Raw genomic sequence first — 27339 nt, forward strand, 5'->3', positions numbered from 1 at the left:
GATTTTATCACAAATGCCTTTATTCCCCTCAAGGTTTGTACATACCATTTGGCAAGCAAACAAAACTTTCAAAACTGTGGGGTCATTCATTTGGGATCAAGCACTGGCCATTATAATACGCTCAAATGTCAGCACAACAAATACCAACCAAAACAGACAGACGGGGCGAGTAAAATCTGAAGTTTGATTCACCGTGACTATTTCGACGGTGATTTTGCTTTGACTGAACCTCACAATGCCGGTTTTACAGCCAATCAGTTGTGGTTTCTACTTTGTTCGTAGTTTGACAGTGTTTAGACCCCGAGTATCAGTGGTCCGACACCAATGGATTCAGAGGTTCTTTCTCAAGCTCCTCTGGAGCTCTGACATGTTCTTATATTTTAACAAGCAGCATTAAGGCTAAAGTCTTTGCATGCTACTATTTTGTTCTCACTCATGAGAGCAATTTTTGAATGAACAACAAGAACAATGGGGGGGGGGCATCGCTAGCAAAGGTGATCATCTCCATGATCGCTAGGCGTGGTCACAAACGTCACTATTCTGCGATATCTGTATGATGATCTGCCTGCGTCCACGCTGAATTTTTCCATGATCCGTCAGCAATGATGGCGGTGATGATGATGATGATGATCAAAATGATACCCAAACAGCAGTGATAAGCAAACCCAAGACTAGCTGAGATCATCAACTTCAGGTCATCAATTAATTCTGCCTTCTCCAGTCCCCATTTTGCTCACTTCAGCATCTAGTTGTCAATGCGACAAGTCTCACTTGTAAAGAGCCTACATCATTTGGGCAGTTGCGGCATGTCCGATGACAAGTCTTGCACCCAACACGGAACTGAGGCATTATTTATGAAATTTGATGCGATATAAAGTTCGATATAATTTCCTGAAACTTTGAAACATCTCCAATCTATCGATTTATTTCTGCCGCACCGTTCACTACCCAATAAGAAGACATTTCATATATTTCACTTTTTATTTTATTTTTTTATGATATAAGCACATATTATGAGTAATACTACTACTCAAAATTCTACGAGCTTTGCATCTTCCAAATAAAACTGCATAGTACTACAAATTAAAATTTTCCTGTTAAGTCTTAACTTTTAAAAAAAAAGTATGTCAGTTCATCTTAATCTGTTTACATATTGTACAAAAGCTTTAACCAACGGTTTCTCGCAAGGACAAAAAAAAGATCAACAAACGAAGAATGGAAATTTCTTTCCCCGTGATGCAACAATATTGAGGTATGCAAGCTAGCAGCGAAAGTTACAAGACAATCACAAAATTAACTTTTATCTTGGACACCTCCAACTCATAACTGCCCAACACACAAAATGTCTCAGTTGTGGCAGCCAAGCTAGCCGATAAGACAACTTAGAACAGAGTCTCACCACTTTATGGTGATGAAATCGGCAACGAAAAATGTAGACAAAAAATAAATGCAACTTTATAAACTCAACAGCAAGTGTAGTGCAAACACTGGGCATAACACTAGACAGCAGTGCACTTACCCGGAAAGGTACCCAAAAAAATGGAAAAGAAGTTGTCATGCATAAATACTCTGCAGGAATTTTATACCTGGCTTCACTCTGAGAAGCTTGCAGAATAACACTTTTAAGGAAGCGCTTTAAGGTTATTCTATAGAATCTTGAGACAGCAGAAAAAAAAAATTCAAGCATTGCCAACAGTGCACCACAGCCCAGGATAAATTTTGCGATAAGTGAGAAATAATCTGCAGAAGATTTCTAAGACCCTCTTTTCGCTATATGTCACCTTTGCCTTTGCAGAACACCACAGCAGAACATACGCACAGCCCACTGCCTGAATCTGCTCCCTAGAATGGGTGACACACTACCTGTTCACACAAACACGCACACACAACCTCTGCAAACAATTTGATGCCCGAGATCGCCACCACGATGTGTCACGCTCCGCTCTCACGCCGCTCAGGAAGCTTCGTCCCGTTTTTCGCGCTCCTCCGACACGACCCACCTTCGAACCAGGAGCTCCTGCAAGAGTGCATCACAGCGAGATACAGAGATGACGATTTTACAGAAGTACAGGTACAAGATAAGAGATGATGATTATACACTAGTAAAGTACAAGTAAATGTACAAGTACATTTTCTGACTTTGTGCTTTGCGCAGAAAATGTACGTATGAAATAAACCCCTTTCTAATAGAGGTTCAGGCCTGGGATGACAGAAAAAGTTCAGTGTGTAGGTAGGTACTTCTAACGTGAGGCATAGCCAACCGATTACAAACTTCGAAGTAATAAGGCAGTAGATTTAAGGTGCGAGTTTCGATTTCCCCTACCATTTGTTTATTTGCAATAAAATATGAGTGCTCCTTTAACCCCTTAAGTGCTTTATTTTTTTTTAGAATTTCCCTACCAAAAGTGCCTATTTTTTTTATTGCTGATTTCGAATCTGATTGTACTAAAAAGTAGCTAGTCGATGTTGAAAAAATATTTGTACCCCACAGTTAATCAAATCAACACAATAATGTTTATTTCTGAAGAATACATCGAAAACCAGCTACCTGCTGCTAACAAAATTAAAAACTTTATAAATAGGACAGTTGCAGATGCCACATCTTTCTTCACTTGTGTAGGCTAAGCACCTTTGCAATAGCAGGAGTGCAAGGAATACCCACATCTCTTCCTTTGTCACTGGTACCCATTTCTTGAGGCGGGAGTGATCACTGAGAGGAAAGCATTTCAACTTTTCAGCCGCTTTGCGATTGGTTTCGTCTACCACAAATGATATAAGTTCATCGTCCAGAAAGTGCTGAATATATTCCATAATGTCACCCGGCGATGACAATATGAAAGTCTTGCCTGGAATGGCCAAGAATGGAAAGCGATGAGGCTTCACAGTCACCCGGCGATGACAATATGAAAGTCTTGCCTGGAATGGCCAAGAATGGAAAGCGATGAGGCTTCACAGGAGGATTGTCCACATAAAGCAGGATCCACTCGCGAGCACTCGCGATGTTCGCTTCCCCGCTGTCTTCGTCATCACCGGAGGAGCTGCTCAATTCACCGTCATCGCTGTCTTCACTTCCAGAGACAAGATAAACATCTGTATCCGAATCAGCATCACTTGAAGAAGATGACGAAAATGACAAGCTTCCTTTTCTAGTTGACGGGCCAGCTATGCATGGGTCGGCGCCACCGCACGCCATCTTTTCATAAAAAAAGCGCGCCTTGCCGCAGGAGAAAACTAATTCGTCGAGTAAATGCTGCCATCTAGTGGATGGCACGCAATCTACGCCGCAGACGGGCGCTTCTCGTCCTGAACAGTATAGGGCAGTACCTATTCCGCTAAGACGAGCTCTGCTCGTCCAAAGCAGTTTGGTGACAGTTTGGGCAGGACGAGCTCTGCTCGTCCAAAGCACTTACGGGGTTAACCAAAAACTTCAAATGGCCAGCATAGATGTAGGGAGCAAAATTTCTCCGAAATGTCACCAGAAGTGCACGTGTGAGGTTTTTTTAGGTCGATAAACAAAGATAAAAAAACAGACATCAAAAATTAACAAAAATAACTAAGAAAATAGAATGCAGCTGACAGCTTCGCGCACTTCCTGCAACAACTTGATGGCGGCAGCGAGAGACACGTTTCCTGCACCCATTTTATGTGGCCACAAGTGTTTCTTCAATGCTCTATTCAAATAAGTTTCTGTAGTTCAATACAGTCCTTCAAGCACCAATTTTCTTCACTGATTTCTTCTCTTCCAGTTGTTTGATGCTCGCGTAGACGTTTCTGGACTGTCACAATGGTCTTTGTTGTATGGAGCATTCATAAAGGGCTGCAATTACCAATCATACAAAACAGCAACACCCATTGAGTAGTATTTCCCTCATACACGTTAGCTGATTCCGACAGCACTTGGTAAACAGCTAAGATGACAGCAACGCTTGCATTTAATGGGCACTAGTTGGTTTACTTCATTCCTCGCTTGTTTGAGTGAAACATGGTAGTACTTAATATTGAGCACATCAATGGTAATCGAGTCTTCCACACATAATTAGAAGATTGGTGATGCAGCATTTATTGCAACTGTGTAAAGCATTAGTATCTCTGAAGCAGCATCTGATGGTGATGCTAATGGACTCCGTTGTCCACTTAGTAAGAGACAGCAGATGTGTGCCCTAGTGCAATTTGCTTATTAGGTGTTATTTGCACCGGCTTACTCTAACACACAGGCTTGTGCTGAAAATTCAAATTACAAGCTCAAAAAGAAAAAGAAAAGGAACCGTGGTCTCAGTATACAGAAAAACAAATAAAGTTAAAATGAAGTGACAAAAAAAGGAGAAAAATATGACCACCAGGTGTTTGAACTCACCACAACTAAATTAGCTGCTTAATTACCAATCAGTTTACTCGCTAACTTGCTGCAATGATTTTCATTTGCCTGTGCCAATACGTTCACGAAGGATGGGCTCAGTCCCAGCCATGGTGGCTGCTTTTGTGATGGAGGCAAAAAGCGAAAAAAAAAAACAAAAAAAAAAACGCCTGTGTGTTGAGACTTCGGCGCATATCAAATACCGTAATTACCCGATTCTAACGCGCCCCCGATTCTAACGCGCACCCGATTTTCCCGGCAAAAAAACCGAAAAAACTTGCACCTACGATTGTAACGCGCACGGAACTTTGTGAGCAAGAAAAACGAATGCGAGAGAAACGGGCGATTTATTTCTCGAAGTAATCTGACTCATCTCACTCGTCGTCGCTCTCCGCTGACCACAACATCTCGTCCTTGGTGCCGTCAAGCGCGTTCGCGATGCCACACTTCATAACGGACGTTCTACCATGGTCGATGGGATCGTGGCCCATGCCTCGCACGCCCATCCTGCGAGCTTCTCCAGAGGCGCACGCTTCAGCCGACCGCTCGTTTTGAACGCGTGAGAGCCGCTGCTGTCATTGCTGTTATCAAGCGCGCAAGTTGAACGATTTGACGGTTTGTGTGAGCGCCGATAAAAACGCCTAGGCGCCTATTCTTCCTGCGTCCGAAAAACCGTTGCTAAAAGCTTTGGCGCCATCTTGAGATGGCGATGGGCGGGACGAAATTTCCGATGTTTCGGCAGTTTCGGTTTCGTATCCGATTCTAACGCGCATGCGATTTTTCGACCTATTTTTCCGGAAAAAAAGTGCGCGTTAGAATCGGGTAATTACGGTATGCCCGGATGGTCGGAATTAATCCGGAGTGCTCCTCCACTAAAGCGCGCCTCACAGCCTAGGTGTAGCTTCGACCCATTAAACGCCCAAAATATGAATCTGAGTTGACACCAAAAGCTCTATTGTACCAAGGACCCTTCAAGAAACAAACGTCCTCAAAAGTGCCAAAAGTTACTACATTGCTCTGTGCACCGTTCAGTCTAATAACGGAGTTGAAGCCGTAAGATCTGGCTTATAGTCCTTTCAAAACAAGAATGTAACTTGGGATAGTTTCAGACAGGATTCGCGGCTGCTTGCAACTCCAAAGCAGCCCAACACAAGTACGTGAAATTACACCTACGACTCATGGCTACTGCAACCAAGCCCCTCTGGCCACAGTCGCTGCAAGCAACAGCAGCATACATGTTTAAAGCGAAGCTTCGGTGTCCCCACTGATGCTGTTGTACACCAAGACGCCCCGCAGGAAAGCCAACTTTCCCTAACGATGATGATGAATGGCCGTGGGTGAAGTGGAAGAAAAAAAATGCTTCCCGTATCGGCGTCCACAAACAGAAACCTTCTACAACCACACTATCCTCTCCCACATATCTCCGTCCATTTTTCCACACAAATGCCCACAATGTGACACCCCTCGCACAACCTACCACCTTGTGTATTCATGTCCCCCCCAGCCCCACCCCATTCACTCCCCCTCCCTTGAGCAGTGGGAGTCTGCACTGACCAGCTCGGCGCCAGAGCATCAAATCGCCGTGGTGCAACGAGCCCTGGATTCAACGCAGGCTCGCAGCCTCCTGGACGTAGGAGGCTGACCACGTCCCTTTCCAGCTCCCTTGGCTGCTCAATAAAAATGTTTTTTACCACCCACCGAGGCTGGAGTCGAACCTGGGTCCCTCGTGTTATGAAGCTGGCGTTTATTCAATCGCTCCATTTCGACATGGTCGAAGCGAACGCCAAACAGCAGGTGCCGATTTGCATCGTGCACCCCAAATCCGAACGCCAGGCCTACAGAGTGCAACCCCAATAGTTCGTGTGAAATGCTAGAAAAGTAGCGCGTACCTCCAGAGTAGCCCATACTCGCTGTCTGGGATTGGCCAACCAAAGAAGCCATCACGAGAAAGCTTCGCGTTCAGCCGTTGTCATCGTTAGACGGAGGGGTGCAAGATTCTTTTTCACTGCTTTTTCAAGCATCTGGCCACGCATGGATTTTGCCACTAGCTAGCTGCTTTCGGGACTACCTGGAATTGCTTGTCGCAAATGGTCAATAAAGAAAAATACGCACTCGCAACACTATACAATGCTGAGCTGGCTCCGAAACTTTAGCAGTTCGTCAATCTTTAAAAAAGGCCACATACATTCCTCAAATACCGGCTATTATACAAATGCAACAAGGTGGATGCACGCACAAAATTTTCAAACAGCAAGTAACAATTCACGTTTCTGTGTACAAAATTGAGAACCTACTTTTTTTGTCTTAAAGAAAAAAAAAAAGTTTTTTGAAACAGGTGGCCGTTTTCTGGTGGTGTCGATGAATGCCTCAAGCGGCCGTTACCTGAATTCTAAACGACTGCAGGCAATGGGGTGTTGTCAGGTCGGCGTCCTTTGGCATGATCACGTGACACAGGAGTACAGTCTGCAACATACCAAGCAAGAAGCAGGGGGTCCCTGATTAGAACACAGAGGAAACACAACCCACACCAAGTGCACGTGTGCGTTTGCATAAAATGGGAAATGAACACCGTACCATGGAAAGCACATGCAACGAAACCTTTACATCGAGTAAGTAATGCACACCGCTGAATAAATTTTGCAAAAATAATTTAATTTTCTTCCAGATATGCCACTCAACAGTGGCATGATCGTACAAAAACTGTTTTCTGCACCTGCACAAAAGGCTTCGTATGATCTTTTTTCCCTGCACGTAAAAAAAATTGAAAGGATCTAAATAACAATCAGGTCACTGAACAATCTAGCAACATTTGGTGCTTGCCTAGATAATGAAGAAAACGAAATAATTTTGTGAGTGTATTGTTTGCTTTTTTGTAAAACAAGTTTTTTTTTTACTTTCAGCCTAATCTAGGCAAGCAGATGGTGCTGAAGAGTGTTCAGTGACTCAATTGTTGTTTATGTTATTCCAATCCTACACAGATATAGGGAGAAAGGAATATTTGAAGCAGTTATTGCAGGTACAGATTGGAGTTTCTGTACGATCATGGTGTTGTTGAGTGGCTTAACCTGAACTAAATGAAACACGAGTGATTGTTTCCACTAGTTTGTCTTATTATATATTCCGCTTTTATCCGTACCCACCTGCTATAATCCCTCCAAGAGATTTCAGTATCAATAAATAAAATAATAATAATAATAAAAAAACTACCAAGACACACGTCTACTGTCCTCAAAACTTGGAAACTGTCATTTATCACACTTGGCACTAAGCTTTTTCATGTGTCCAGACATGACACCAGCGCACAACGAATGCTACAGCATGTGAGGTATTAACTGTGCATGTGTTGAAAATTTTCCAGTAACCATTTGTATACACAGATTTTATGAGCAGATATAGCAAAAAATGGATATAACAATCTGATTTCCGTTTCCCAATGTGTTCATTATAGGCGGGCTGGACTGTACACTCCTGTTGCACAGTAAATCTAATGCCATTCAAAGTGAGTGAAATTACCAATAAATGAAATCTGGTGTGGCAGTGCAGGTGTGCACTGGAAAGTGAGTGCTATTTGATAATGGTAGCAGTGACGATTGGAAAATTTGCAGAATTTGCGGTACCGCTGTACCGCTGAACTGTTGTACCCAGCGCCGAAGCGCTGCGCACTAAAAAGTGTCGCTCTGTTTTAGGTGACATTGACATCACAAGCCAAGGGAGGTAAGTAACAAATCCGTATTTGCGTACAGCAGCACACACGGTGGAGCTTTGCAAAGGTGTCATTTACAGTAAAAGCTCGTTACAAGAGACACTGTTACAAGAGATACTTGGTTATAGCAACATTTGAAGAAAAACGGTTTGATTGGTTTTTTCCATATTCGCCATGTTAGCAACCTCCCATACAAGAAACCTCGTTTGCAAGAGACACGTTTCCTGGGTCCCTTGTGTGTTTCTTGCAACAATGTTTTACTCTATTTTTTTTCTACATAAAACAACATGCAAGGAACAATATTAATCTACCTGTATGCTTTACAGACAGTGCTCTGCAGCTAATTATTAAACTTTTTTTATTAAACAGGGACCACTGCCGTCGAGGCTACTCATTTGGTTTGGAAGCTAACGAAAACGTATCCCCCTAACTCACTCTATCGCTGAAATCCATTTGCGTAGATGTCATTTACTATTCTCATCCAGCGCCAAACCAAAGGCAGTCACAGTTAATGTTATTTGCTCTAAACGTCATTTATATCTGTCATGTGACAGGGGTATTAGATAACAGCACATTCACAGCCGGCACAGGACTGGACTGAACGGGAGTTGAGAGCTAAGGTACAGAGCTGTGGGATAGCAGAGGAGAGGGTGCCCACCTTGGAGGCGTTCCCGTTGACCCTGATGAGACCGGACAGGCCCTGCCAGGTCTGCAGGCGGTGGTCAGGGTCTTCCTCCAGGGTGTCTGCCTGGACACGGCGGACGACCACCGAGAAGCTGGCGTGGTAGAACGGGGGACCGTCCTTGTACAGCACTGCCACGGGGAAGGATAAAAGAATGCATGCAGACTGTAAGTATGCATTACCGTTTCCTTTTGTGCTTGTCTAGAAAAGTTCTGAGCAGTTTCTGGGCAGCCGGATACCACCCACCCCTTTGCATGAGACGCCTTCTAAAACATCACAGCTAAGCCTGCAGTGCATGCCATCACTCTTCTCAGCCATGACTTGCCGTATTTATTCGAATACTATAAGACGAGGTTTTTCTCCAAAATCCGCAGTCACAAAGCCATACCCCACCTTATAATTGAAGCTCAGAATTATACTTTGTTTCTTTTTTGATTCTCCAAACTGTACCCTCGCCTTATAATCGAATATACAGTCAAACCCGGATATATCGAACTCGCAAAAAACGGTCATTAGTTCGATATATCGTATAATTCGATATATAATGTTTAAAGAATTTGACAATGCACAGAACGTACCTCATCACTAACTGTTGTTTACTTGCAAGATACATGCTCCGCGGGCACACTAGCGCGAGAAATAGTCTCCGATCTTTTTTTTGCTTCATCATTTTCGAAGCATTGTTGAGCACACACTTTTCAACATTGTCAAGTGACTCGAAACAGCTGAGCCCACAGCCTTCTATTACCGCGCAGTGGCGGCGAAGAACGCTCAGCGCGTGAAGAGCATCGGAACATGGGGGCGGGGCGGAACTCGTCGAGTCCTCACAGTTGAACACAGATGAACAAGGCGTACCGATGCGTCGTCAACTGCGAAAACACGAAAAGGGAAGCATGCGTAGAAGCGAGGGGAGAGAGAGCCCGCCGCGCGAGACTGGCGAGACAGCGGGAGAGTGTGGTCCAACCACTATTTCCAGAAGGTGGCTGTCAGAGCGAGCGAGAACGCGAGCGCTTGGGCTAAGTGACTTTTCAAACTGGGGGAGGAGGCGTAGGCAGCTCGCCCAGCTGACGCGCGGGAAAGCCAACTTCGGGGGCAATCTTGCGCTGCCGAAGTTCGATATATAGGTTGCGGCTGCCTTTTTTGTTCCATGTAGCCGTACTTTTTGCTATATATTCTCCCGGTAACATTATAGTGCACAATAATTGTTCGATATATGGGATAATTCGATGTAAACGGGTTCGATATAGTCGGGTTTGACTGTATACGGTATAGAGGCCACGAAGATAAAACACAACTTTGCTTAGTTTGAAAGAACCAGCCTATAGACCTTATGCAAAAACTGGCGCCCCCTTGCAGTGAACATGCACGTTTACATCATGCTGGAGAATTTCCAGCTCTCCGGATACTGCACCACGTGATAACCCCAGGTTGTCCAAGATGCCCAAATACTGCTGTCTACCTTGCTGCACACAAAAGTGATCCAAGGATAACTGAGGAAAATGGGGTAGAGTACCAGCTTCGTCCACTCTTTGTTTTATTTGTCCCCGAGAGAACAACACAAGGCCAGCGAGAAATTGCTTGCGGGTGTCAAGTGCTGTTCGCACTTGACCGCAGACCGTGCACGATGTAGACCGTACACGAAGTCAATAAACAAATATTATGTACAAGGCTAGAAAGGTCCCAAAGTTCAGCTGTTCACTCCTCCAGTATTTGCTGAGAAGCAATGTCGCCTGCTAGCAGTTACAGCACACATCATCAGTCAGCTAGTCACATGGGATTAGTCTCGAGTCAGCCATTCAGCTTCACACGGCCGTATTTTTTTATTGTTGACGCTCGGTGTGCTTTTAAGGAAGTCCTAGGCAATCTTTCACTTGTTAAGTGTCACAAGGGAGGGGATCTGCTAGAGTTATAACCTTCACGTAGCGTCAGTTTGAGTAATGCAAGTAACGTACACAGTGGGAAGCAAAAATCAGTCTACCACTCATCGCCGGCTGTTCGATCTTGGAAAATATTCCCAAGATTCAATTTTTTCAGCGATGCTGAGTGCCCACAGAACAGCATCAGCAGTTACTGTGAAACAGTCTTCAGCCAAACATCTTCTCAGCCGAGCGCACAAGTGCGAGCAGCAGGCAATCAGGGCGCTATCACCACATGCTTCAGGCCATAAATCCAAGAACAGCTCGTAATGTCCTTAATGCTGAGCGAAGGGTTGCTCTGACTTATATTTGCGATCATAAGCCTCACTGTAGCATGGTACACAAAGTGCTCTTACAATTGTGCTTTGAGAAGGTCAAAACTACAAAATCCACTCTGTGGTTTTCAAGTAAACAAGAAATTCAAGTGCACAGAGCATGCACTGAGCTATCTGAATGCAAGAAAGCATATACAAACAAGCAGTTCATTATATCATTAATTTTTCCTTTTGCAGGCCCCTTTCCATTGCATCCCAGTGGAACCTAAGATGTGCAAAGCATGGCTAATAGCAATCAAGAGGGACCCCTCGTTAAACCTTACGACAGCCAAATCTGCTCGAAGCATTTCAAAGAAGACAACTTCCTGAGAAATACTGATCCGGGCGTGCGATGCTAATGGACGTGGCTGTACCTTCAGTGCTTGCTTTTACCAATCTACACCCTCCCCACCGAAAAAGAACGCAAACCTCCAAAAGCTCCACTGCCTGTGGTTTTCTGAAGTGCATTTTCGACAAATAGGACGTATCGGTGAAGTCGCTCAGAAATGTGGGAAACAAAGAAAGTTCCACAGACCACTCGATGCTCGCTTCATTGCTCTAAATCTGAAAATAAAAGGTTTGCTGCACCGAGACAGCCACTGACATGCTCTGAACCAGGCAATCCAATGAACGCAATCCCCCACCATGGCATCGCTTGCTCGTTTTGGTTTTCTTCCAATAGATGGTGCCACTTTTGCATAAGGTCTAAAGTAACCCACTCAGCTGCATTCAAGCCACAAAAAAAAAAACATTTTTTAGCAAACGAACAATCTGCAAAATGTTTTTTTTTTTAATTTTCAAATTTCACACTACACAATGTCAGCAATGTCATTCATTCATTCATTCATTCATTCATTCATTCAAATAGCAGTGATGCCATAGAGGAAACACTAACTAAGAACAAAGCTATCAGACCTTTAACTGCACACCAGCATTCAAAAGACACAATAAAACTAAGCTATAGGCACCACTATAACCGCCCAGCCATGTTTCTAGGCGGTGGTTTAGGTCGGCGACTCCCATTTGTACAAACAACATCTTGAGACCTCATATAACCGGGCAAGAAAGTGGCCGCCAAGTCGCTCTCCTTCACCATCTTCTTTAATAGCTCGATCATTAGTTTAAAGTGTGTGGTAAAATTGGCAACACTGTTCTACACACAAAGCAGTCTTTTCGAACAATTAAACTTGTATTTTGTCCTCATGACATCTGTAAAGAAATGCTTCCCCCTACCCACTACACTTTTCCCGAAAGGCAAGCCTGGAGGATCCACCTCCGGGAACACCGTTACAACACGAAAGAGACGCCCAACTGGACTGGGCCTTTTCAAGGGTCGAGTACGCACGGTAGTCGGCCGCGTACTTCATGCCGGAGCGGACCACCCATCCCTTGCTCCGGAAGTGGTGGTACGTGGCGTACCGGGCAGGGAAGTTGTCGCACAGGCTGCACAGCCTCTGCCACAGTTTCAGCAGCTCCAAATCCTGCACAGCAGTCAAGGAGGGACAAGGCTCTCGATTAATAGGCCCCATCTCAGGCAAAAGTATAGTGTAACCCTATTATATTACAGTGCTGCAAATGCTCACAAAATGTCACTGTTATCACAAATAATCTTCATAATAAAGAAAGGCAGCACTGTATGTAATAAGAGTTTTATTTCATTGCATAACTGATGGCAAAGTTCGAGGTGCCACGTTTGCAATCGTTACACTTGATGTATTGTTGTGACCGGCACTGTTACGAACGAATTGGACAGTATATGTATGGTGGCTAGAGGGGGGAAGTGTGACGGGCGGCAGTCGGCGGGGCGCACAGGGGAGCGATGAAATTTGGAGCGGAGTTGTAGATGGCGCTACTTGACGCTGGTGTGCCGCCGTCACGGCTGCTGAAGAGAGCGGCGCAGAGCCGCTAGCACGCGCGTCGCGCACACTTTGCGTTGAAACGGAAGAAAACGTTTGAGCAATAAAAAGAGAGTGGTTGAGTTTCAATTTTTTTTTTTTAATTTGTGCTGAAGGACATGTGATGCACAGTGCAAACATCACGAGCTGTTTGCAGCTCAGAGCTGCATAAATACGATTAACTAAACTTACTTTAGTGAGGAGAGAAAAAAAAACTATGCGTGATTCGCTAGCTAGCGAATGGCAAGAGAAGCTTAATGTGACAATCTAAAAAAAAAAGGAGGAAGAGTCTTAATGCGGGCTTGTTGGTGCATACTTAAATATCGAAAACAGCGCGCGGTCTCGTCTCGCCTTTCTTTGTCCCGTCGTAGCGCTGTTTTCGATCTTTGATGAAGAGTGTATTTTACACCCGGACGCGTAGCGGAATTTTCAGACGCTGGGTGCGCTGGCATTCACGAAAAGGCATGATGCTAAGTTGTTAACGCAAGCAAATGGGGGAAGCAAACACGAACGACTCGGAACGCGGATTTTCAACTCAGTCCTTCACCCGTCCGGCGTATGGTCGGTGGCCACACACATAAAAAATTAAAAACACACGAACAAGCAAAAAACTACGTTGGGGACACGCAATAAATCGTGGCAGCTCTTTGTCGTTCTGTTCGCTTCAGCGTTCGCCAGCACGGTATACCTTTAACAGAAGCTTTAGTATTGTAAAAGAATGTGTTCATGTTAGTGCGTTGGCGAACCTAACATGCAGCAAATATTTTCCAATACAGTAGCTTTTACAGCGCGGAATCACAAGGTCAGAGGAAATACATTTAGCACAGCAATCCACATACACAAAATGTTCACTGGAGTGCACATGAGCTTTTTATTTCATAGAACACCTATCATATTTACAGATCAGACAAGGAGAAGCAGCGGTATAGCAGCGGACTCTACTTGACCCTCCTTAACTTTAAATGCTTCTGGCGCTCCCTTTGAAGAGCCTTGTTCTTGTTCAAAGACTTTGTATACATGCAGCCTACCACAATTTTCGCAGCAAGTTCTTTGCGATGAAGCTCGCCCCCTACTTGGCGGAGTGTTACGCTGCTCAAAAACTGCATAAAGTCGTGCACACTGAATGCGTGAAGTTTCTCTGTTGAGAAGAACAACGTAAATGCATCCTCTAACACCATTACAATTGTGGCCAACGCATCGCCAGGGTACAAAAGGCCTCCCCTCTCAAACTGTAGCGTGCACACACTATCCGCAAGGCATTCAGTTGCTGCTCTGATGACTGTCAGGCCAGAAGCACACTACTGGCAAGAAATCTTACCACATAACTTCCTCGTTACATATCCTGCACATTCGGTAACCGCTTCACCCAGGCAAGAAACATAATTCGCGCTTTCGACGCCATCAGTGCACGCAACGTTATAACTATTACATCGCACATGAATTGCACAATATCACGCACAGCACACCTCTGGCGCAGTGGCACATGAGCTACGCTTCCGAGCTTCGACGTGACGGCGATCGACGTACACAGCGAGGATTACTACACGGGCGAGTGGGCGGGCGCGCCGGCGGGCGCGCCGGCGAGCACACCAGCGGTGTTTCAGTGCCCCTAGCGGCGCCGGAAAATTTCATCGCACATCGTGCCTCTCCTTTCCACGGCGCGGATACGTCGCCCGTCACACTTCCCCCCTCTAGCCACCATAGTATATGGGGTGAGTGCAGTCAGTTTGCTAACGTTCACAGAATATGAAGGAAAAAAAATCTCCAACAACGATTACTTCTGCCACATTGACAGCCTACAACACGACCGCCTTGCTGCTCAAAAATTTGGTATGTCACTACAGGAACACTCACATAGGGCAGATGAAAGCTAATGTTTACATTTTGCTTAAAACATCAGATTAGTTTTTGAAAATATCCAGGTTTAATATAAACACACAGGGCAGCATTTATTTTTTTTTACATTTCTAGAGCAAGGTATGCAGTAAGCTGTGAAACTGATACACAAGCTGCTCATCTTGAAGCTATTCAATTATGTTTTCAGTACCTTTGAATTCAATTCAAGCCTGAACATTTTAATTTGCTCATAAAGTAGGCAACAAACAACCCACCTCATCACCATCTTTCACTATGAGGCACCCCAGGCCATAGGAGAGGAAATATGCCTGGAACAAAATAAAAGGGCACGAAGAAAAGATGGAACACTTGATACAAAAATTTTCTCAGCATTTCAAATTCTGACACGCAAAGTTTTTGTCCCAGCATAGCGGCACAGTTGAGTAAGATGATACGGACGTGATACCTCCTAAATATATACTAAAACGAGAAGAGATTCCATGGCCTTCAGAAACAAAACAACCATTTTTAATTTGGCAGCGACTTTGCAGGCTAAAAATGGTATGAAGATTATTTGACATTGTTTGCAAAAAGAAGAAAGATGAAGGTCATTTGGATTTTTTGAAACCTTCTAAAGATGCTGCATGATTTCTTTGAGCACTGCTGAACTCAAATGCCCGTGTCTTAATTTTCCTTTCAACGGTAAGGAAGGCAACATACCACTTTGCTACATTGAAAACATTGTGCATTAGGATAATTATGCACTCGGATTTTGTCGCCAACTGCATTTAATAACGCCCAACAATTTGGGAAACAGAAGAACAGGTGGAGATGTCACGATGGCTTCCCTTATGATTTCACAGGTACAAAGGAGTTGGTAGGCTAGCACTAAAAAAAAGCATTTGAAAATTAAAGTCTTTGTGCGCTCAAAAAGTGAACTGAGGTTGAAATTCAAAACAGCCCTATTACACAGCAGTGCAATAAACAAACAAGCGGCTGCAATATAAAAATTTACAGGACACCAATAATAATTTGATGAGTGGTTAGGCACACAGCTCCGTCCGTCTCTGAGTCCCTCTTGTAAGAATGTGACGATCTTGCCATGATGCCTAGAAGAATTCGCGCATCCTTCGGAAGACCACCAAGCCCTGGCTGGCTATGTTGTCTGAAGCACTGGGCATTTGGCTGTATCTCTTACTTACAGCACAATGACATCCTAAGCAGCCTAAGCAGCCTAAACAGCCTCATTGCCTAAAGCATGGTTTCTCAAAGTGGGTTCCGCGGAACCTAGGCGTTCTGCAGGCTCCTCCTCAGGGTTCCGCGAGCCACTGATAAATTTTCCCTCGTTCCACACTTACCAAGTAACTTAGATGGCGAACCCGAGGTGCAAACGATCTAAAGGACCTTGATTACTCATGCCCGAGTGTCAGTAAGCACATCTCAGTGCATCACACAAAGGCGCGAGCTGCTCAATAAATCCCGCCAGCAGATTGTAGCCACCCAGACTCCAAAAATAAGCCGCGTTGTTAAACTGTTGCACTTTAATCTCGGCCCTATATTACCCCCATTCGCGTATCTCCTGTTCTGAGATTGGTGCCGTGAGCGTAGGCGCTCGCTTAAAGCCGACATTCACGTGCAATTAATTCAAAAGCAAGCAAGCTTGCTTCCTTTTGAATTTACTGCACGTGAATGTAGCGTGAAAGGAATTAAAAATGGCGAGGGGTATTCCTTGACACTTAACGGAGCTTAGCAGGGTTCCCTGGGACCAACATGCCTAAGAAACCCTGGTCTAAAGCAAGGAAACGCTCTGGAGTGGCAGTACTCTTACTACGTCTGACGGTTTAATTCATGGTGGCCCACCTTCAACTGTCTGCAGCATTGTGCCTCCTGGCATGGAGTGAACACACAGACAGCAAAATTTTGGAAGGTGCCACAAATATACTGCACTGTGACCAAGAAGTGAAGAATTTGAAATCTGCCACTTTCATCACAAGTTACTCAGTGACAGCAGCACCGTTTCCCGTCGAGTGAAACTGTGTTAGAAGTTATCTATCCTACAAATATTGACTTCACCGTTTGTTTAAGAGTTGTAACTGTGGTAAATTTTATTTTCATGTGAGAAAAACGAGGATACAACTTTAATCAAGAAGTGGGTGTTTTTACGTTCCTTCCAGCTGCTCGACTTGGGAGGTCATCACAGCGCATATAGCATGTGCTAATATTCTATGCTGGATGCACAAAAAGCTAAATCTTCAACCAGCTACAAGTTGACAGAAAAAGAAGATTAGCACTGGAAATGGGGATAAATAGCCTAGGTCAGTCGTGATGCTGGAGACACTGTGCATTATTAGGTGCCCAAGAACAAATCATTACAAACCAAGGTGAAAAGCACCGGCAAGAAATCTTTTTTTTACACGTCAAATGATCCTTCTCTCAAAGTGACCCTGCAGCACTTACCATTGACTACTTGGAATGTATTTTGGGGTAAAGTCTATTGTCCCACCAATTTCCTCCCACAAGAATTATGAAAATCCATTCATTGTCACTGAAACTATGCGCGATGAGAAATCGCACATAACTGTTCCCTCTCAACTCGATCGCGGACAACGCAACGAAGCTGCGTGCTCTCTCCCAGAGACGGGGGCGGCTTTGTTCTCTTCGGTGGCCTTCGATACATCACAGGCCAGGGAGTTTTCTCCTTTTCTCCGCAAAGTGGAGGGGTCTATTTCCGGCCTGGTGCCACAAAAAAACAGGCATGGCTGCCTGTTGGCAAGCGCGCGCTCAGGCTGGTAGGGTGTTTTTGAAGGAATAAAGGTTTGTTGTCGAGTGGTCTGATTGAAAGGGGAGTATTGAGTTCGTCGCTCAAACTCCGCAAGCACTCAAAACACAAAGGAAACGCCAAAACTGTGTGTACAGGTTCAGGCATAAAAAGAGTATGATACACAGCGCTGACGACGGCGGATCGTCACAGGAAATGCGAGTAATAAGCCACAAAGTTGAGCAGCAGAGCCAACAGGACAGCCGCGGCCGGAATGACGTCGTTTAGGCCATGCCAGGGGTGCATAATGAGGAAAACTGAAGAGAGTGCCGTTGGTTTTTCTGCATCTTTCACAGTGATTTGTGCGCTGACTGCTTCACATGCACATGTCATATTTGGCTCAGGTATGCCTGGCAGTGTAATCTAAACGTCACGCACGTTTACTTGCACTGCTCCAAGTGTGCTACAGGGTCCCTTTAATTCCTACAAACAGCAGCAATTCCCATTATGGTAACGCCGTGCTCCTACAAGATCCAGCTCCCAGCAACAACAATTTAACCCGTTTTTTTTCCCGCAGCCCCCAACCTCACCTCTTCAAACAAAAGTTGCAGAGATTCAGTGATCGGCCACGGATCTTCAGCCGCAAAGTACTCGGGCTCAGTTCCCGAACTGGAGTCCTCTGCTGCTTCTGCGTTCTCCCTGATTAGCTCCACCTCCTCCACATCGCTGTCGACGGTGGTTTCCCCCTCCCCGGAACCACTCCGCTTTTGCCGCTTGCTCCTGGTCTGTCCACTGGGCTGCGCTGTGTCGCCGCTTTCCTCTGCAGCAAGATCGACTTCGTGCACACCTGTTTTGTCGTCACACTCTTCCGGCTCGGATATGTCCTCCGTGACCAAAGTGATTTCGGGCACGTCCGTCGTGCTGTCGACTGACTCGGACGCTAGTTCTTCACGCGCGGGGTTACCGCTGTTCCCGCTTTCATTGCCGCCAGAATCTGCCGACGTGCAAGCCTTGTCCTCAACGGTTACTTCATTCTTCTCAGCCACTGAGGGAGAAAGGAGAAGGAAAAGAATTAATGTGTAGCAACTCTCAAGAAGGAACCGTCGCTGATGATGATGATGATGATTTCTATTGGTTTCCCCTTTGTATCGGGGTGATGACATGTCATCTTACCAAAAAAGACTAATATACCTATGTTTTACCCTTTTGGTTCAATACTAGCGCTGCTTAGGGCAGGCACAAAAAGCTTATTAGGCACAAAATACTTTTTTTTTTTCTGTTACAAGTGGTAACTGTCCTAGGCAATATTCCCCTCTCTGCTTTTCGTCCACCAGCATTCTAATCTTCTTTTCGTCCCCTCGACAGCCTTGAAGTTAACTTCCTCTGTGATACCTTTAAATCCTAGGGCTTCTGACAGCCCAATATTCCCTTCGTGTAGATTTGGATGGATACCCTCACATTCTAGCACGATATGCCGCATAGTTTCTGTTTCTTTTCCGCAGACCACGCATACCCCATCATTTTGTGAATACTTCCCCACAAAACTCTTAGTTCGCAGGCAACCTGCTCTAGCCTCAAAAAGCAAAGCACTGCCCTGGGAATTATCGTAGAAATTTTCCTTTCTGATGTTCATCTTCTCAGCCCTGTACATCTCTAACGACGTTTTGGCTTCCATTTTTTCCCTCCATTTATTCGTTTCAATCTGCCTTGCCTCTTTTTTGGTTACCTTGGCTGTTTTGGATTCCCCACTGTTCTTTCCGTATTTCATCGTTAGTCTTCTAGTCTTTCTTAACCACTGAGTGTCCATGCTTTTCAAGTATAGGTACCTAAAAACCTTAGCTGCCCACCTTCGTCGCATGGCTGCTTAAACTGCTCTGCTATACTCTGGGCCCCTTTAAAGTTAGCTTCACCGAATACGCAAATGCATTGCTGAGAAGAAATTTCGCAAGGAGCATTATAGGGAGCATGATATCAAAGAAGGAAAGCTTCAGGTGCCTTTTATTGATGGCCTTTTTGTACGCATCAAAAGTGTAACACATTGAGTGTTACAGGTGGACAGATGGGTATCCTCTTCGAGTCCACAGAGAAATGGTTAGCATTTAAAGAAATGCAAATTTTCGCCCTTTATGTGGAAGCAGACAGGGAAAGCTTCATTACAAAGTGCAGTGCGTTTTCTTCAAGATCACGACTCAGTAAGCGCGCAACCCTAAACCACACCTTGTTTTAGAAGTTCACACTTTGCACATTCTTAAAACTGAATGAGCAAAATGAAATTTGGCAAGTTTTCCCAGTACAAAGACATGCTGCAATTGTATTTAGAAAATTTGTTTCGCCGCTCATTTCAGTGCCCTTTTACTGAACACCACCCGCATGACAAATAGAAAAGGGAGGGAAGGTGTCATGATTTCATGACTGTTGTTGCTAACTGCCTACGTTAATGATTGAAACGAAACTTTGCATTGCTATCCAACTGCCTTAGCGGTCAAAAATGATACAGTGGAACCCCCGTTTCGGTGTACTAGAACAGAAAGGTGTGTCGTTCGGGGCCGATTGGGGGGGGTCCCTTTTGCAATGAAGATTTCTGCTCAGGAACTCCTGTTGTAAGCAGCATCCCTGGCAGCCACTGCTTACCACATGGCTTCACAAGCTTTGTTTGTTAAATTAATTCTTATCTATCACACCCTAAAAAGTCTTATTCGTTCATTTCATGGTATAAGGTTTTGCAAAACCCATCGAATAGCTGTCGAGTGTGATTTATTAAATTTTGGGTGACACTGGCTGCAACAGGACTTCTCTGAAGAATGCCTGCGCTCCATACAATTTTTTCATCACAAAAGGGACACGCGCTTTCCATTGGTTTTTTTTCCCCTGCACGACACACCTGTACCTTCTAATACACTGTACCCCCGTTATACGGCCCCTGGTATTACAACAACCCAGGTTTTACGACGGACTCGTCAAGTGCCGGCGAAGTTCCTGTAGAAACAATGCATTAAAAACCTCACTTATCCGACACGTTTCCATGCCTGGCCTGCATTGTTTGACGACCCACGCGAATCGCATGACTGATCGGTGGGTGAAATGAAAGCACCGCAGGCCTGTTCCGTGGACCGTGAGCCCGCTAAATGGTCCTCTCCAGCATAGCTTTTTCTTCTCCGTCCCATCTTTCGTTTCTCTCCTCTCCTGCAGCTGTCCGCTCCTCTGCAGAATCACTTAGCCCCTCTCCTCGCTGGCATCTCTTCTTGTTTAGTTGCGCAGCAGTCGCAGGGGCAGTGTGCAGGTGTTTATTTGTCCCACTCGGCCGTGAATCGCTAACGAGGTTACAGGCTCAGGCTGACAGGCTTATACCCTCGCCACACGGCAAATTTAAAGTCATTCCCATCGAATGTCATCCGTTCGACTTAATGCCATTTTCTTGACGCGCTGCTACACGGCCTAAATGAATGTCATTTGGAAATGGTGGCAGTTGCGATGGATAAAAACTTGCGTAAAGAAAATATTTTACTAAGTGCTTCAGTATCTGCGAAAACTGAGCGAAAAGAGCTTAAACACGTTTACTGCAATTTGGAATGCACTTTAAGCAGAGTTACAGAAACTTATTGAACACGATTAAACATCTAAACAAACATGGCCGCTGACGCCCACCACATCAGCTGAGGCTGGCCTGCTAGCGAGACTAGTAGTTTTCTTTTCCACAACTCTATTCGCCTTGTTTCATATGAATAAATAAACGACTACAAAATTATACGAATGTAAAGATATATCATAACGCTACTAACGCTTTAGTAATCTGTTTTGGGCGGGCATTCCTATTGAGTCTGTGGTGTCGAGATAACACATTTGCTGGCAGAACGCAGTCGAATGGGTTCCGCAAACTCATTCGGTCCCTAATGCCATTTTGATCGAATGTCGTTACATTTTCTCATGTGGCACCAAAATAATGTCATTTTGAACGAATGACATTCGCTGAAAATGACATTAAACTCGCCGTGTGGCAAGGGTATTAGGCTTCCACATGTGCTTGTCGTGATTGCGTGTGCCATGATTCGCACTGGCTGGCAGGAATCACGCCAGTGGAGTGCGGTACAAGGTTTGTTTGAATACAGCATGATTGGCACCTGCACTGCATTATTCTTTTCTCGTTCACTTTTTTTATTGATCTGGGCGTCCAAGCCATGCAAAGCATTAGTGCTCACTTTACATCGAAATTTCTTGCAAATCTGTCGTGCAAAACTGTATTTATAGGCTTAATTGTTGTTGCTCGGATCTTACGATGCCCACATTCTACAACACTTTTTCGCTGTCCCACTAAAGTCGTATAATCGAGGTTCCACTGTACAATACTTTTTGAGATGTGTAAATCAGGACACAAACAACATCTGTCTTTCTGCACCTTATTCTTTCCGTGGAAACCGACGTATTAGAAAGTTTGTAATGAACGAATACTCTGAAATGCTTTCAGAACTTCCCTGTAAACTACTGATGAAAAATATAATACATCAGGCATGACCGCCACCAGTTTACCAATCAAGTATGGCACAATTTCTTTTGGGATACAAGCATGCAAAATGCTGCTCCCAGTTACTTTGGGCCAACAACACTTCTCCCACAGAATCTGAAGTGGTATCCCTTGAAGTGGACGCAAGTGGTATCCCTTTTCAGGGACAATACGTCTCCTAGCATGAAAGGAACATCATATTTTCCGCTATGCACTTCTAATGGTTAACTTAACGCAATATTAGTATTATGCTATGACAACGATCTATGACCACAACAGATTGTTCTTGTCATAGAATGTTGTTTTCATCTACACATTGTGGGATTTGTTTTTTCATGCTATGTTGTAATAGCTATGATCAGAAATATGGTATTCCTGCACCTTCTTTTTTTTTTTTTTTTTTTCCAGCCTTGAAATTTGGCCTCAACAAACGATTACCCACTGCTGAAAATTGTCTAGCCCTTAACATGTATCCCCCTTATGTATGCATATGTAATAATACCATGAATGTGCAAATGATTGTTTTGTATTGTTCCTTTTCTTATGAAATACCCTTTTTGCTAAAAAAAAATCTCACATGGGTTGGCAGGATGTGTAAATAAATAAATAAATAAATGAATGAATAAATAAATAAATAAGTACCCCTGCAAAGTGTCACTGACACAGCTCTCACAGTAATAATACAAACATTCTTTATGGGGATAATGATGCCATACTTCATAGGTACAAAAGAAGAATTAAATAAGTGCACATTCACCTCTAATCAGACGATGGTCCAGTGAGCCACACAATCACCCTCCACACAAGGTTGTCACAACTAGGCTTGTAGACTACCGTAAAATACTGGGCAATCACCCACCTAAAATTTGTAGACAATCGTGAAGTATTGAGGGTGGCCGCTTGCTAAGTTGAGGCATGGAATTCTAGAACGGACACACAGCAGATCGATCTCTTCTAGGTTCAACGCCTAAACCTAGCAAGTATCTACTCCTCGATATTTCCTGATTATCCGCAAATTTTCAGTGGGTGATTGCTCAGTATTTTACGGTAAACAAAATGAAACGTAGCCCCGTATCCTGAATCTCTCCTCACTCGAGCCTACAGTAAAAGAGATCCTTGAAAACTATTTCTGTATGTGCAAGCATTGCAGTATCCTCCATTCAGCTGAGTCGCGGGAACACACGGAGTGGAGGGCAGACTCGGAATATGATGCTTATTAACTCAAGCGGGCAGAGAAGCCACGGGCAGAGAAATGACATCTTCCTTCACTTACAGCCGCCTTTGTCATCCGCCAAGTCTTCCTCCTTCGTGGTGACGTCTTTGTCTGCACGCGTAACCTCCAGTCCAGTCCTGCTGTCCAGTTCGATGATGTCATCGCCAGCGTCGTCAGCACTCTCCTCCTTGGCTGATGACGCCACCCCAGCAGTTTCCTCAACTCCAAGGATGCGCTCCCCGGAAGAGTCACACTCGTAGATATCGGGGCCATCATCATCATCATCATCCTCTGTTGCAGCACTGCTTGCTTCTTGCTTCTCAGCGGCTCGCTCACCACTTTTGTCGTCATCTGCCGCAGAGCTGTCTGCCGTTCCCGTTTTTTCGTCGACGTCGCCTAAAGTGCTCGTGGTGGCAGCGGCGCTGTCGTCCTTTGAGCCATCACCACTTCCGTCTCTTGCACGCTTCAGGTTTTTCTTTCCTCGGGCGAGAATTCGTGGCACGGGCTTGTCGAAGCCCGTAGCCGAGACAACGGTGACATCGTTGCTGGACTCCTTGGGCTCCCCTTCTGACTCCAGCTTCACCAGGACGATGTTCGAGGAGTCACCCGCTGGTCGCGGACTCCCACCAGCATCGGCCTCTGCACGGAGCTTCTTGTGCCTCTCATACCTGCGGGAATGAGTATGACCTTTAGTGTGACTTTATGACATTATCATTATGACCCGAAACAACACTAGTGCAGTAATAGAGCCCGACTGCCCCCTCCCCTCCTGTCCCTTGCCTTCTCATCCGCTCATCTGGGTAGTGACCGTCCACAACTTGGCTTCCCATTCACCTTCCCCTCCCCCGTTTCTCAAGTGCTGCCCAGCTACTACAACCATAGCTAGAGGAGGTCGAACGGGGGAGGAAATTAAGGGCAACTACCTTCTCCTCTGCCTATCGTACTGTGTCTATCATACTACTGTTTGCACTTAGCTTTCCAACTATGTTTCTAACTTTTCTGTAGGACATATTCCTGACGAAGTGCACACACAATTTACAAGCACTATCGCCTTACTACTATGCGTGCTCGTACCTCTCACTTTGCTCCGTATTTCCATTCCAAAAATTCATTCGCATCTGAAACTGATCTGGCATCCCTGTACCCCCCTCGTATGGAGTCAACCTAGACCCATACATGTCGGCCCGCCAGTGACTGCACCTTGGAAGTGTGAGCGGAAACAGCGGCACTTTTATCAGACAGAAAAAGGGGAAGCTTGTTTAACCCTTTGATGTGCACGCCAATGGATGAAAATACATGTTCGCACAATCCTTGAGTTGCATAACATGTAAAACTTTGACCGTTCAACATACTAGTCTGCGCCATGTAGAATAAATCATCCTTTACATATTTCTTGTACATTTTATCCTTGTCCGATCTCCACCTCTATGTGCCTTGTTTTCATACATGCAAAATCACTGAACCTTCACAATAATTAGATATTTTATCTTTGACGGAAATTTTAAACTGAGACAAGAAATTTGAGACCTCACTGGCTTCTACTTGTTATGTTGCATAAACCACAAGACATTAACAACAAAAGAAAACCACTTCATAGGTTCACACCTGCTAAACTAGGGCTTATGTTGCTTAGGTGGGCAGTGGCCACCACCCACCACCTTCCTTGGTCTCTCGGTAAATCCTGAAGTACATGCTGTTTCTCTCATTCATTTACAGAAATGGCCCCAATAAAGCCTAAGCAGCCCACCTCTCTCGTTTGTGATAGACAAGGCAACAGAAGATGGCTTGTCAGTTCCGCCAGCTGCCAATCCCAACTACGATAAAATCCCAGTTACAAGCCCAAATACAATGAACTATGAGACAACTCTTACCTGCCAGCTGCCATTCAACACCTCTGCTGTAAATGCACAACTAGACTTTGGCAAAAAAACGCATGCTTTACAGTAGGGTGTTAAATCAAAATCTAACCGACAATGTCAAACACATGCTTGCGACATAACTGTGAAGGTCACAGCAGCACTGTTAAGTACCGGTCGACTACGAGGCAATTAAAAGAACCAAGCAGTGCATGCCGCCGCTTGTTACTTTGAACCCCATCACAGTTAACAGTGCAGTGCTCTTCCAAAGAGGGTCCCCAGTAGCTGCTATACCTGTACCAGATTCCTCTGCCTATACCTACAGCAGCTTGCCAGCTGTGCAGGCAGTGTGGCAAAGTGAAGCAAGTTTCTGGACCAGTTACCTGTGAAGGCTCATCATTCGGGGCTCATCGCTGTCCTCCCCATCTCCATAGAACCTTGGCGCAGACCGGGACAATGTTCCTTTTCCAAAGTAACCCTTGATTGGTGAAAGAACGAAAAAGGGACAGGGTTAGCATGCCGACTAAGCGGCCCTGACTAGCAGAGGTAGCCAAGGTGCCCATGCAGCCATAAGAATATTGCTAAACAACATTCACAAGGGGATTATTTCAAATGAGCATTTAGGCAGTTTTGGGCCGCACTTTGCTGAAAACGGAAAATTAGGCTAAGCCACTGCTATATTACTTGACTGAAAAAGCATCGAAAATATTGTTTGTGCACCTGCAAGCAAATTATTTGAAAAGGTGATTCCAAACAATTAGCAACACTCACAACACCAATATTACTCTCTGTCTTGATCGGTTTATCTGGATTCAGTGTAAGTTGTAGAGCAAAAATGGGCAGGAAGAGTGCAACTGCGACGAAATTATATGATGTGGGAAAAAATGTCTGTTCCATTATTTTAATGTTCCCGCATTCACATTTAAGCATCATAGTTATGTCGAATTTGTCATCCCGGCACCCCCTATGAACCTGTATTTGGAAATAAATACACAGTTCCAATTTAAAGTCGCTACACAAGGTGGTGAGCTGCCTCAAATGGTTGTTCTTGTTTAGTATGACACTCACAAAGCAGGCGCTCCACCACAACCTTGTACCACAAAAAGATCTCAAGCAAGGGTACATTTATATCAAACTTCAAAATAAGAGCATTTTGAGGGCAACTACATAGTAGGAACAGACAAACCTCGTACCAAAAAGCATTGAAACAACTTGAACGCTCTCCAACATCGTACAACGAAAATTTTGAATATTTGGCTGATTAATTCCACTTTAAATGACAGAAGAAGTAGATCAGCCACCAAATGTGTCCGTCCGCGCTGTCATGATTTAACCCTGGGCGAAGCTTGGCAGGGGTTCGTACGTTACGTGTTCGTTAATTAATGAGCTGACGTGTCATTACCGATCTCACGCGGTTGTCCTTGAAGTATCTCCAGGAATAAGTTTATACCGCTATTCTGTCACTCAGTTGATAACAGTCAAACATCACACCAATTATGTAACCGAACCTGTATCTTCGCACCAGGAACACGTCTCTCCAAACTACTACATGACACTCTAGAACTGGGTTTATAAGAGCTCGACAGGCCGTGAGCTTTAAGTATGTCGTTGCATTTCACAGCCTTGTACACCCCCCCCCCCCCCCCCCCCCTTAAAAAAAAATTATATGACATACAACACATACTTCGGATCAAACAGCGCTCAAGCAAGCGGACACACTGCCGCCGAATATATCCAGAACGATTTCATGCACGTACCATGTGATACAAGTTTTTCATGTCCTCTTTCGAGGTCACCTCAACGCCGTCCGGCTTAAGGACACCGTGGTAAAACTGCCATGTGACAATGCTCGATTTGTCGCATCCCAGATGAAACACTAGTGGAAACGGGGACTTCTTTGTGGTCGGGCAGCGGCGCTTCTTCTTGATTTCGAACAAAACCGTCGCAGCCATTGTGGTCTGGTTTCAAATCGCGTTGCTGAGAAGACTGCAATTTAATGTGCGATCGCGGTAGAATAATTCAGAGCATGTTTCCTGAAGATGCTAGTTTCACACACACGTTACCAGCCGCCGTGTTTGTTTTTGTTGCCGACGGCGCCGACGCTGATAATAAGTGGATAGATGAGTAGTAACGGCAGTACTTTATGCGCGGATTTTAGGTGGGTAAGTAGCGCCATCCCCCAATGCCATGGCCGAGTGATCTTTACTTTTCCCTGAACTTTTTGTAAAATGGTTTCTGAAGTTACTTTCAGGTGTTACTCGAAATCATCGTGATGTGCTCGTCCACGAAAGCCGGACATGGCTCTGGCACTGCA

The 27339-nt window shown here is 44.8% G+C and overlaps 1 protein-coding gene across 1 annotated transcript; it reads right to left on the bottom strand.

Annotated features, from left to right (window-relative positions):
* LOC144166618 (uncharacterized) lies at window positions 1-27135 on the bottom strand. Its single transcript, XM_077696162.1, has 9 exons — window positions 26783-27135; window positions 25409-25503; window positions 23230-23837; window positions 18049-18503; window positions 14976-15029; window positions 12315-12450; window positions 8716-8870; window positions 6737-6817; window positions 1-2017 (listed from the first exon to the last, which is right to left on the bottom strand). Exons 1-9 carry the CDS (start codon window positions 26975-26977, stop codon window positions 1955-1957), a joined length of 1842 nt encoding a protein of 613 aa, XP_077552288.1. The 5' UTR covers window positions 26978-27135; the 3' UTR covers window positions 1-1954.
* Window positions 27136-27339: the final 204 nt, after the last annotated feature.

Source organism: Haemaphysalis longicornis, unplaced genomic scaffold, assembly GCF_048455015.1.
Source record: "Haemaphysalis longicornis isolate Haplotype H1 unplaced genomic scaffold, Haemaphysalis longicornis Haplotype H1 scaffold_18, whole genome shotgun sequence".
NCBI classification, from domain to species: domain Eukaryota; kingdom Metazoa; phylum Arthropoda; class Arachnida; order Ixodida; family Ixodidae; genus Haemaphysalis; species Haemaphysalis longicornis.

Coding starts and splice junctions, on each gene's coding strand:
- LOC144166618 (XM_077696162.1), bottom strand. CDS start 26,977: ATGGCTGCGACGGTTTTGTTCGAAATCAAGAAGAAGCGCCGCTGCCCG. Junction 12,451..14,975: donor TAGTGAAAGATGGTGATGAG/GTGGGTTGTTTG, acceptor ACTGCTGTGCAG/GATTTGGAGCTGCTGAAACT. Junction 8,871..12,314: donor GAAGTACGCGGCCGACTACC/GTGCGTACTCGA, acceptor TCCCCGTGGCAG/TGCTGTACAAGGACGGTCCC.